Source organism: Protopterus annectens, chromosome 1.part1 (genome assembly GCF_019279795.1).
Source record: "Protopterus annectens isolate FY-2018-M chromosome 1.part1, PAN1.0, whole genome shotgun sequence".
Classification (NCBI taxonomy): Eukaryota; Metazoa; Chordata; order Ceratodontiformes; family Protopteridae; genus Protopterus; species Protopterus annectens.
The window spans coordinates 935,647,087-935,660,899 of NC_056726.1; the positions used below are offsets into that span (position 1 = coordinate 935,647,087).

General features: G+C 35.6%; 1 protein-coding gene across 2 annotated transcripts in view; it reads right to left on the bottom strand.

Moving 5' to 3' along the window:
• Positions 1-13,813, bottom strand: part of TMEM8B (transmembrane protein 8B) — a 2,953,746-nt gene that overhangs the window by 1,787,630 nt on the left and 1,152,303 nt on the right. For both annotated transcript variants that reach the window (XM_044079042.1, XM_044079038.1), the window contains exon 3: positions 5,498-5,705. In XM_044079042.1, the coding sequence (XP_043934977.1) occupies positions 5,498-5,705 (208 nt within the window). The remainder of the gene's footprint in view (positions 1-5,497; positions 5,706-13,813) is intronic.

Genomic DNA, 13,813 nt, shown 5'->3' on the forward strand with positions numbered 1-13,813 from the left:
CACAGAAAAGCATCCAGGCCTGGCTAAAATTTGCAAAACAATACATCAAGTCTCCCAAATGCATATGGAAAAAAGTGTTATGGACTGATGAGACAAAGGCTGAACTTTTTGGCCGCAATTCCAAAAGATACATTTGGCGCAAAAACAACACTTCACATCAACAAAAGTACACCATCTGCATGGTGAAGCATGGTGGTGGCAGTATCGTGCTTTGGGGTTGCTTTTCTTCAGCTGGAACTGGAGCTTTAGTCAAGGTGGAGGGAATTATGAACAGTTCCAAATACTAGTTACTTTTGGCCCAAAACCTTCAGGCATCCTGTTAGAAAGCTGAAGATGAAGAGGAATTTCACCTTTCAACATGACAATGACACCATACATCCAAATCAACAAAGAATGGCTTCATGAGAAGAAAATTAAAGTTCTGGAATGGCCCAGCCAGTGCCCAGACCTAAATCCAATAGAAAATATGTGGGGTGACCTGAAGAGGGCTGTGTACAAGAGATGCCCTCACAATCTGACAGATTTGGAGTGCTTTTGCAAGGAAGAGTGGGCAAATATTGCCAAGTCAAGATGTGCCATGCTGATAAACTCATACCGAAGAAGACTGAATGCTGTAATTAAATCAAAAGGTGCTTCAAAAAAGTATTAGTTTAAGGGTGTGCACACTTATGCAACCAGCTTATTGCACCTTTTTTATTTTCTATATTTTTTTCCTAACAGATTTGCTTGTTTTTCAATTGAATTGTACAGGTTATAGGTCACATTAAAGGTGGGAAAAGTTTTGAAATGATTTATTGTGGTCTCTTTTTTTTTATATCACAAAAACCTGGCATTTTAACAGGGGTGTGTACACTTTTTATATCCACTGTACATATACCCCCCCATTGTTTCTTTGTGAATTGCTTATCCAGTCTCTCTTTCCAATTCTATCTAACCTCCTCTGATTGATTCTTACAGTTATCATGCAATTTTGTATACTCTTATAATTATTACTTTTTAACAGCAACTCCTGTTCTACATTCTACTAAAAACTGTACCAGTGCTGGTCTTTAGCTTACTAGTCCCTATTTTTTTCTCTTTGCCAATATAATATCATTCCTAGATAAGGAAGGCACTCTCTATCCTGCAGTCCAAATAAATTCTCAGCCTCTTCCCATTCTATTACATTTCCCTCTTTAATCATTTGCTCCCAATACTTTGGTTCTTTTACCTGTTTTTGCCAATAAATCCCAGCCCCCTCTTGCCTGTTGTCTGTATCCCTAATTGCAATCATCCCTATCAGCAGAATCTCCATTTCAGTGTTGGCTTAGTTCTTAGAACACGTTCTGCTGCTTTATGAATATAATATTCTGGATGGTTATTGTTATTTTCCTTAAGGATCGCCATCCAAAATCCCAGTTGGTTCAGCAATATCCATATTTATGGGGACATGATGAAATGAAGTACTTAGGATTATGGATTAAAAAGGATTCTGGTGTGACAGCTAAGGATAAGTTGGAAAATACTAAACAAAAGATGATACAAAAACTGAGAAATTGAAAGCTTTGTTATATGGGTACAGATAGCAAGATACAAACAGTTAAAGTGTTTTTAGTGCCTTTAGTTTTATACATAGGTCACGCATATTTTTTATCAACCAGAGGAAAAGTTGTGGATAGCAGTTAATAAAGAGCTGAAGAATTTTATCTGGGAGGCGAAGAGATCATGAGTCAAGTTAGATATGCTGATTCCTCCACTTGAACAAGCCAGTTTTGGATTATGTGATTTGAAGGGGTATTTCACAGTTACACAGTTAAGGCTCCTATACATAGCACAAGCAGAAACCTATAATTCAAAGTAGAAAGGGATGATGATGATGATGATGAAATGGGGGGAAGCACACCAAACAAGGAAAGACTGGGATTTTGGATACATATCCTTAAGGAAAATGTGCCTAGTTATTCTTATCTATTTTTATGTTGGACAGTGCTATATCATCACAGGTTGTGATTGCATGGCAATGAAATGGTTAATTGAAGCACGTCTTGCTGTGAGTGCTCCTGTGACATGTGAAATGAGTGCTGGCTTGTATAGAGTACTTGCACAGACAGAATGTAGTTTAATTCTAGAATAGTGTGTGTACTACATGATGGAATCAGCTTCCTTGTCAAAGAAGCATTGATATTGTACTGTTCACTGCTGTGTGGATAGTAGCATATGTAGCTCCTTTCCTGCATTCTGACTAAATCCAGTTGTTTATATTATATTCATAACTTCTTTGGTAATGCACACATTCAGTTCATTTGTTTGTGACAGCATCTATGAAGAGAGCCTAATATGAGAGGCAGGAGTTTGAATCAGGTAACATCTGTCTCTCCGACAGCAGTGGCTTACACACAGACAATAGTTGTGGCACAGTCATCGGGCAACATTTTTCAGGCCTGTCCTAAAAGATAGGGCATGCATACCCCTTATGATAGGAAAATACTCTAAACTCTTCAAAGTTTTTCTTCATGACATGACCAACATGTGTAGTTCTATGGCATCCATTATTTTCATGCATCTCGCTAGTATTTGTCCTGGCATGTCTTCAGAAATGACATGATGCAAATGTTTAGCATGCCATTCATTGCTCAGAGGCATTACCTATTCCATAAAAGTATGCTCTGTATTGATTGTATGTCTTAATCCAGATATTTATGTATTACGACTATTGCTTTTATCACACTATACAGCTTAATTGCAGATGACGGATTTCATAAACATTTCTTACTGTATGGCATACACTTGGACCATTCAAAATTGTGACTGGTCCAGTGTTACACTTTCTTGTGTGTTGGTACTGTTGAATTGCTGTTATGTTACTGTTCCCTGGAATTCCATATGAGCATGCCCAATATAATGATGTCTGAGATATTTGCAAATTAAAAAATGTAAAACTTGAAATCATGAACTGTCATCTGATCTGTGTGGTCATTTGTCAGTTATGTATGTTGTGTGTTATTATATTATGATTTAGCATTTTCATAAGTGCAGAACACTTGCTTGTCTATTACATGCTTATTGGTGATTAACCCCTTTCCTTTGGGTGCTACTTATATTTCTTTGAAATCATGTCAGTTTCTGTTGTAGATAACATAAAGATGTAAGCTCCATTTGTTCTTGTTTATGCATGTTGAGGTGGAAAATATAGCTGTGGTGTCTCTTGGCATACATACATTTCCTGTATATACATCTCATATGCAATAACTGCAGTCAGTGCATTCATCCCATTATGTATCTTCTGTCCTTGCTGTTATATCAGCTCATCATTTTATTAACATGTTTATCCCATTTTAACTCCCCTTTGTCACACTGCAGGCTCATAACCCTATCATATCCTTTGTTAGCATGTCATCAGAATTCTTTCACTGAACTTGCCCTTAATACAGCAGACTACAGCATGTGCTCGTATCCTAGATTTGCCTATAAGCAAGCCATTTTGTTTACATTCTATGCTTGTGCAAGCAAGCACCTTTCCATGGCCATAAACATTATTGCTGGCCACAAAAATTATGCTTGCAAACATGCAGGCACGATGAGCAGCACGCATATTTGCTGCTCACTAACACACTTACAGTACGTATGCTTAGTGTGGTACCTCCACGATTGTTAACAAATTCCGGGGTATGTCCCTTCATCGCAGCTCATACTGTCTCAGTTTGTAGAGCATAGAAAAGAGTTTGGCATTATAAGTCCTTATAGTTTGGACTTTCAAGAAGCCATTGAATTCTTGAAGCACTGTTAGAAATGTAGTAGCAGTCTTTACACAGATTATTTACACATAACCACTGCAAGAGGAGTACAGAAGAAAGGAAAGGCCCAGATCTGATGTACCTCTGGGCAGTCGTAGAACTTGGGAATATGGTATGGTTAATGTCCCTGCAGTCTGTGCATGCTCACTGAATATGGCATGGTTAATGTTCCTGCAGTCTGTGCATGCTCACTGAATATGGTATGGTTAATGTCCCTGCAGTCTGTGCATGCTCACTGAATATGGTATGGTTAATGTCCCTGCAGTCTGTGCATGCTCACTGAATATGGTAGGGTTAATGTCCCTGCAGCCTGTGCATGCTCACTGAATATGGCATGGTTAATGTCCCTGCAGTCCATGCATGCTCACTGAATATGGTATGGTTAATGTCCCTGCAGTCTGTACATGCTCACTGAATATGGTATTGTTAATGTCCCTGCAGTCTGTGCATGCTCACTGAATATGGTATGGTTAATGTCCCTGCAGTCTGTGCATGCTCACTGAATATGGTATAGTTAATGCTCCTGCAGTCTGTGCATGCTCACTGAATATGGTATGGTTAATGTTCCTGCAGTCTGTCCATGCTCACTGAATATGGTATGGTTAATGTTCCTGCAGTCTGTGCATGCTCACTGAATATGGTATGGTTAATGTCCCTGCAGTCTGTGCATGTTCACTGAATATGGTATGGTTAATGTCCCTGCAGTCTGTGCATGCTCACTGTACTGCTTAAGTCGTGTTCTAGGGACGTACTTCTACCAAGAAAAACAAGACCATTTTCTAATTCATACATGGAATGTCTTTCAGGCCAATTATGTTTCCACCTAAATGTTCTATTGCCCCTTTGCTTATTTGCAGTGGGAGTTCCATAATTAATGCTTTAAAATAATGCTCAGTGTGTGAAACCTGTTTCTGCAAAAGTAGGTATCAAAAATGGGATGTTTTGAGCTCTGTACAAGGATCAGTTATACCAGACAAATGCAAGAAAGAGAAAGGAGTAAATATGTGCATATCTTGGGTGTACATATTTTCTGTGGTCTTGCATCTTTAAGGCTTTCTGGGAAGTGTTGAGAAGACCACCTCTTCATGTATCCAAAGAAGGCCCTCTCAAACCATCCAGTTGCTCGGGGGGGTGTTGATCCATACCTCGTGCTTCAAGAATTGACCATTCAATAACACTCGCTTTAACATCTCTAGCACTCAGAACCCTATATATTTGTCAACTTTTGCAAACACTTTCAACACTCAAAGAAGTAAGTGGTCTGCTAAATTATCAGCAGCCCATATATACCAAATCACTTGTTTAGCTGATGTTTTATGCATAGAAAGCAATTATCAAAACTGCATAATTATACTTTTTTATTCATTAATGAATTCAGAAGTAGAATATGTTAAGTGTCCTGATTATATTTGTTTTCCTAGTTATGTCCTACATATCTGAAGACACGCAACAGATCTTTTTCACTATGAGCCATGCTAACCTTCCACAATGTACACACAATTCATAAAGCTAAGATGCTTCCCTAGTGAATCTTGGATAATGATCTCTGTAAAAAAAGCAATTTGGGGGCTTGGGAAGCTAAATAATGCCTCAGTCAAAAGTTGCAACCTTATGAATCATTATGCATTTGACCTCTTCATTTTTAAGCACATCAAATCATTTGAAAGCTTTTATGTTTTTCAGTTTGGGCAATGGATATGTGGCAGAGTAAATTCAAAACATACCTTGACTGAAATTTTCCCTTGATCTTTTGGGAGATGAGCAGCAAGGAACCAATCTCCTGGTAGTGGACTGGTGACATTGAACACACCTGTAGTCCGGTTTGGAAGAGTCCATGTTAGTGTTACTGCAAAGGATCCAGGGATTGATGTGTCTTTAGGAAAATGTCTGTGAAGGGGATTGATCACCGGTGGGGCTCCAGATCGAAAATACCTGAAAACAGATAGAGAGTGAGCTTTCTTTCTTTTATTAACTTACCATTAGCTCTTATTTTTGTAACAAATTCACAGGTCTCCACAAAAATAACAATAATAATAATACAAGTAAATCTTATTTTCACATTACAGAGTGTCTTTTGAGCACAGCACTGATTAAATATCCATACCGTTCATGAGAAAAATAATAAGGGACATTATTTCTTCCTTGCTGCTGTTTATTTTTCAGTTGCCATTGCTATATAGTGTACAACTGATGTGAATTTGTTTGTGACCTGTCAGCAGTGGTAACATTAGTGCCCAAAAGGTATTCTCTGATTTCTGCTGAATATGCATTTTCAAAAATAGAAAAATATAAGTTTAATTTGAAGAGAAATGTAAAAGTACCTTACAAGAGCAAAGGATTTGGAGAATCATAGTCAACTGAGAAATCAATGCAGTTACCCTTTCTCTGGAACAGTCTCCCCATCCATGTGAAACAGAGTTCCTCCTTAACCCAGTTCAAGTGTAACTTGGAAAATTAGATGGGGAACAGGAAATTCATCCCTGGTTTGGCACCCATGTATCTAATGTACATAGGCAGCTTGTAATTGGTTCATCTCCCAGAACCGTTTGCAAATGTTTCACCTCCTAAGCCCCTGCTTACACTTATCAAGGGTACCAGAACTTCTCAGAGATTTGAGATACATGGCTGGGCTTAAAAAGGCTTTTGAGGGCATTAGCCTAGTAAACACTTATATGAACCTATGTACCTATAATGTATTGAATAAACTATGACATAACCACTTCAGCGGGTACTTCTTCAGTAAATATAAGTCATATTCCTGAATCAGTGTTCCCGTATGATGAGTAATGAAGGTTTGTTTTAAGAATTGAAGCATGTAAAGAGTCTAGTAGACAGACAGTATTTGAATGTTCACTAATCAAAGAAGAAAAGAGAAAAGAATTAACTTCAGATGAAATAAGTCTGATTATCCAGTTGCTTATGTATTTATTTAGTTGGAAGTTCTTAAGCTATGTATATCGACTAACCAATTCAATACTTATTAACAATACTTTAGTAGGATTACTGCAATTAGATAAAGTAAAGAATTTACAAAGATTTTAAGATTTTACCTTTGTAGCCTAGATTTTTAAGAGGGCAAATGGGTTAGTACATAATACTTTTCAACTAAGAATAAAGGAAAGAAGAGGCAAATCAGGAATGTTTATATGCCAGTGTTATGAAATATGTAAGCATGTGCAAAAATGTACAATCTGTGCTCTAAGTGGGTAAGTGTATGAAATATGTCAACATTTTATTTGTATATCAGAGGATGTGGTATATGTTTCATTATGCAAATGTAATGATGTTTATATTGCTGAAACTGAAAGATGGGTAAAATGAAGATTTTTCAAACATCTCGGTGATATTAAGAATGAGCTAGTAGTAAGCTCTAAAGCTAGACATTTTGGAAAAGCAGCATAGCACAGATGATTTTCACTTTAGCTTATTCACTTCAATGTAATTCTGTTAGGTTTGTATCTTAACATCCAGTAGTTTCACCCTGAGCTTTTTGACAAATGAAGTTATGGTCTTATTTTTCAAACATGTTTATATCTCTATAGCCATAAGGGTTATTAATGAAATACAAATCACAATATTCAGCACAAACACATCTTTAAAGTGGCAATGATCAGTAGATTTTATATCTTAAACTGTGTCTTGTAAGTAATAAACAGTAAATACTGATGTTGTAATATTTTATATACAACTTACAATATCACTGTCATCACTCAAACTACTTATATACTGTCAGTAACCATTTGTTTGTCCATCTGTGAGCCTTCATAGGAGGCCAGGCAGTTTTGTCTGTGTTAATTGGGTATTGAGATACACAGAGAAATATAAAACTTATGAAGGACTGGTAAAAAAACATGAAATGATGTGAATAAAACTTACTGAGGTATACCTTGGAAGACTAAAAGTAATATTTAAAACAGCCTTGACAACTAAGAATAAAGTCAAAGCTATAAACCAATTGCACTTCCTGTTTTAACTTATAGTATTGGTGTGAATGACTGACCTCAAAAGTTATTGTATCATTTGGACAGAAAAGCAAGAAAAATGGTTCATGCTTATTCAGTGAGACATAAAAATCAGTGTATTCCAAGATTATATATTCCATGCTGTGAAGAAGGTACGGGGCTCCCCAGAATTGATTAATTGTGTAGATCTGCAATCATTGGTCTCCATACATATCTGCTGACCTCATCAGATCCAAACATAGTGACAGTTTTACAGCATAAGAGGGAGTCTATGACCTCTTTGTTTAGTTTAGCAGAAGCATTTAGGTGGTAAGTGGGAATGGAAATGAAACTAAAAGCAGACAATACGTGAATGTACCAAAAAACAAAAGAAAGAATATAAGGAGAAGGTTCAGATAAGAAGGAATGAAATGTGGAAACCCCATAAATATAGTGGCAAATATATGTATCTCCTGCAACAACCTCATGTTGATTAGGATTTCACACAGAGTTGAAACCAAAGGATAAAAGGTTAATAATGGTAGCCCAGGAGAGTGGACTATGTACCCATTGCTTTGTAAAGTCCATTGAACATTTGGGAGAAACAAATAAATGTAGATTGTATAAAAAATAATTGGAAACAGTCACAGACCTTGTTGCTGGATGGCATACACTAATGGCAGAGGCCCTGTGCACTGAAAGTACAATAATGCAGCAAGATTGTTACAATGGGAATTGTGCAAACACTACAGTAAAGTAGCTAAGAAGCACTGGGAATATGAACCACAACTCATTATGGAGAATGATGAAGTGTACATCACATGGATTCACCCATTGCCAACAGCTCAAAACACAGACGTGAGAAACCCAGATATAGTAGTCCATAAAAATGACAAAAGTAACACCAATCACTGAAACTACTGCACCTAGTGATTACAGTATCTCACGTACAGATCGACACAAAGTCATACAATATCAATTTGCAGGCAGAAATGAGAGCAGTGTGGAAATGAGAGGTCCCTATCACTTTACTGAATTTACACATGACCAAAACTGAAAAGAACGAGATGATAACAACGGACATTTAGAAGGATGAATGTTCACAAAATCAAACTGCATATCAAAGAAGCACTAACTGCACTTTATTTTTTTATAACAGGAAATGTTTGAAAGGAGATTGCAATACAGTGGGGATCAAAATATTCACTCTTTTCTACACTGTACTGCAATCTTGGAGTTGGTATATGTAATTTGCAGAGAGTGTCGGGATTGCCCTCCTGCAAAAACTTAAAAGTAAGTGTATTCAAGGTAAATAGTACAGTTTGTTTGTGTCTTTCGGCTTTTCCCGGTTAGGGGTCGCCACAGCGGAACTCCGGTCCACTAATGATTGGCAGTACATTTTTACGTGCTGAATTGCCAGCCCTGATGCACGACCTTCAACGAAGGTACGCCCATTCATGCATGTTTCCATACAGAAGACGCTCTAGCTGAGAATCGAACAGGACAACGTCTTACTGTGAGGCGACAATGCTACCGCAGCACCACCACCGCAGCACGGTAAATAGTAGAGTACATTTCTTATTTCAGTTAAAGAACTGTCAGGCAAAAAGTGCTGCATGTATAATGTAGTAGTTGTGGAAATGATAGGTATGTTTAAAGGGACAGACATGTATTTATCTGGAGTGTTTATACATGTGCAACACTGTTGGATTGAACGTGTTTGTTTCAGTGACATGAAGTTCAATTTTGTGAAAGTTTGTCCTGCTAAGCATTTATTGTTATCATGTCATTCTTTTAAGTTTTGCTCATGTGTAAATTTGGTAAAGTGAAAGGGATCTGAAGAAAGATACCCAGACAGTTCCAATAGTACAAGGAGCAAAGGGTGTAATAACAAAGGATCTTTACTTGAATTTATGAATTGCAGAAAGACTGAATTCTGGACACACTGTGGGTGCTGTGAAATGCACTTTTGGCTAACATCAAGACTGAAACAATACTAATTTCAACTTTAATTAACCCCGACATAGGAATGAGGTCCAGTCCCATCATGGTATTAGAATCCCAAATTACTTGGCTAAACTAAACTGAAAAATATCTAAATCTATCAATTTGGAACTCCTGATATCACTCCCTAAAATCAACAACAGGAAGATAGTAGGTGCAACATCCATACATACACACACACATATATATATATATATATATATATATATATATATATATATATATATATATATATATATATATATACTGGCTGTCAATTGCATATACTGGATAGTCCGTTATATAAATCACAAAACTATAATACCAGGAGATGTAAACATAAACTGGCAACTCTTAAATACTGCTTTCCCTACAGAGTCTACAAACTAACATGACTTTACATGGCTAATCACCTCTACTAGTAGAGTTCTTTGAAATCTCAGCCAGACATTCAACACTAGACAACAGTCTTACTAATAAACTCAACAAACTAACAAACAGTGGATGCCACAGTAGAAGTGCCTATATACTGACTTATGCTATCGGATGTTTTCATAGTCTAGACAAACAATTTTCAGTCAGACATGATACACATGTAACCACAACAAAGACACCCTTATTGAAACACTGATGCAATATAACTAGAAAATATTAAGATCTTTGAAGCTGCTGTAACATACTTCAGTGGCATTTTCCTAAATACCCTTAATAATCTTGTCTAGTATATAACAGTAGAATGAAATGAAGTCCCATGCCATAACTAACAAACAAACAAACAAACAAACAAAAAAAATGCTACAAAGTAATAAAAGCTGTGAAGAACGGCATACACACAGAATACAATACACTTTCCAGCTTTTTAAATACCATAGAAACTTCACAAAATACTAACGTAATCAGCACAAGAAAACATACTACACAAACTTAAAATATAAACATCAAAGCAACAAACTTTTCTTGTCATCCCTAAATAAACTGTTCTCCCTGGCAAAATCACCACTCCCTCCCCAACAACCAACAATATTACTGACACTATCCTCACACAATTCAGCTCCTACTTTACACAGTCAGTACTATCTCTTTTGAACAATAATACCTCCCTCTCTATACCTCATCCAGCCACAACCACTCACAACTATTTGATTTTAACCCAGTACATACCTCCACCATATGAAAACTCATTCTCAAACTAAAAAAACACATCCTGAACTGTAGACCAACTCCCTCTGACTACATAAAAATGGCTGCAAAAGCCATCGTCCTCCATCTGTCCATGTTGATAAACAGGTACATAACTGAAAAAGTACATATGGATAGAAACATATTACAGCATTACATGAAGGAGGCACATATACAGAGTTTAATAATTACAGTCATCGTGCAATTTTCTCCCCTATCAAAAATTCTAGAGAAGTACATTACTGCACAGATTATGTGATATCTAAACTCAAATAACCTTCACTCAGAAACACAACAAGACTTTAGACCCTAGCTCAGCGTAACTACCACTATCCTAAATTTCACTAATACTAAAAACTAACATAGGAATAACAGCCAACTCATTTCCACCATGTTCATAGATCCATCTAAGTATTTTGATACTATGACGCCAGCAACTACTCATGCAAGTCTCTTCAGTCGGGATCTCACAACCCTCCCTATTATGGTTCCTTACTTGTCTATCTAGAAGGCAGCAAACAGTTAAATGGCAGCATAATTAGTCATCCTTTCAACCACAATGGCTCCAAACTAGGCCCAACATATTTATAAAAAAGCTTCATTCTGCTGCATACCTTGTTAGCATAGTTCAATATGCTGATGGTTCAGCTAGAATATATGCAATCCAAACAATAGCCAAAATCCAGGAAATCACAAAAATATCATTTTTCTCTGTTGAAACTTAGCCAAAAATTATAAACCTGCTCCTTAATTCCCCCCAAAAAACTTTAATGCTTTTCACTCACAAAATCTTCCATAATCAAAAACATTCACTGCAATGACATCAGCCAACAACACAAGATTCTAAACAGTAACCCATATTAAACTAATAGGCTTTGCAATAGATGATAAACTTAAATTTGACCAAAATAAACTGTAAACCATTAAAAAGACATATCAGAAGCTAGTCTTCCTTTATAGAGGCAATGAATATCTCACTGAAACTGCAAGAAAAACACTAGCATCAGTCTGCCCACTGAAATATCTCTTTATATGTCTCCCAGCCTAACAGACTTTAATACTACAGAAAAAAATAGCCTCCTGTGATAGTAAAATACTTTCATTTACTATTAACCTTTTTCTTATAACTCACCATTGCCATGCCTTAAAAAAACAACTAAATTGGCTTGAAATGACCAAGTACTTAACATACTCCCATTTAATTAGTGCACACAGACGTATTCAAACTCCCAACAAATTCCCAGTACTAAGAAGTATCCTTCTGCTGTACTACCCTACAAGGCACCACCATTCTGGTAAAATTTTCTTATTAATAACAAAAATGTCAAATAATAATCAGGGGACTCACTGTACTCCTATACATCTCTAGGCTCTGAACTACCATCCCTGCCAAAATAAAACTAACTGAAAAAAACTCTCAGGCTTTAAAGCATTACTTAAACAATAACTTAAATAAATGTGGTCTTGCTCATGTTTATCACCAGGGTGAGACTTTTTATGTAGTAAGAATATGCTATTCTTTGTTCATCTCCACTCTTAACTTGGAATATTTCATATCTTGCATTGCTCCTTTTTTTTACTATAGTTTTTTTTTTTATTTTTGATTATGATAATTCATCAAACATTACATAAATTCAAAATGAAAGAAAAGAAAACATATATGCAATTTTACAACCTATAATCTCCTAATATTAACTATATACATTAGTGTATATACAAGCAAAAGCTATGAATATATTTAAATACATTGTAAAGAACAAAAAGATTTCATACATCTTTGTCCATTTTCTCAAATATTGCTAATATTTTCATCCAAGAGTTATAGAGTGATGTAGGTCTGGTTGTTCTGTTCTTCAGTGTAGATATTTCCATATGTCCAACTGCTAAAGACAAGTTTCTAAATTCCTTAAATGTGGGAGAAGTCGTACTTTTCCAGTGAATGGTGATCATTTTGGGTGCTATTGCCATCAATGACCATAATATCTTGAATTCTTTTTTTGGCACACAATCTGGGAAAGTTGAACAGAATCATTGACTTTCTTAATTTAGAATTATCATTAAAAGCAATTTGTAGAAACTGATTGATATTTCCCCAATACAAAGTAAGACACTTGCATTCATAGAAAATATGATGCCAGTCAGCTCTTATCTTGATTTGACATCTCCAACATTGATCCTCACTAGCAAATATTTTGGTGAATTTATGTGGTGTATAAAAACTTCTGTTTAAATATCTCCAAGTAAATATTTGCCAATATATTGATAATGTTGTTTGCTTTGAGGATCTTAAAATAATATTTTTCTCTTCTTCATTAGGAGGGTGGTTATCTGTAAGTAATAATTCCAGTATGAGTCTGGATAATAGATTTTTGTTTTCTTAATAAGTTTATAAATATTAGATAGGTAGCCTTTTCCTTGATAAGGTTGATTTGTGATTATAATAAAATAATCAATGAATTTAGGAACATTTTGTCCAACTGTTGTTTACATTTGTTCAGTTTTATTTATAGATTTTGTCTTAGATTTTGCAGGAGTAACCATGAATCATTATTTATATTATACTTGATAATTATTTGATCATTAGTTAATAATTTCTCTTGTTCTACTAGTTGATACCAATAGTTTATTGAACTTTTCTTTAATGTATTTATTTTTTGTGTTTGGAATGTATCAAGGATAGCAGGTGTAAAGGCTATTGGTAGAATCAGAAAAAAACAAGAATTAATATTTTGGGACTTTATTTATATATGTTTTAAATGTTTTTAGGGTAGTATTTATAAATTTTGATGGTAATTTATTGTTTTTATTTTTTCCTACTAGGTGATCTTTTAATAACCAGATACGGGGTGAAGGTATGATAGTTAAATAATCCTGTATATGGTTTTGATTAAGTTCTATATAAATCTGTTCATGTATTTGTTTCCAAATAGGGATGTA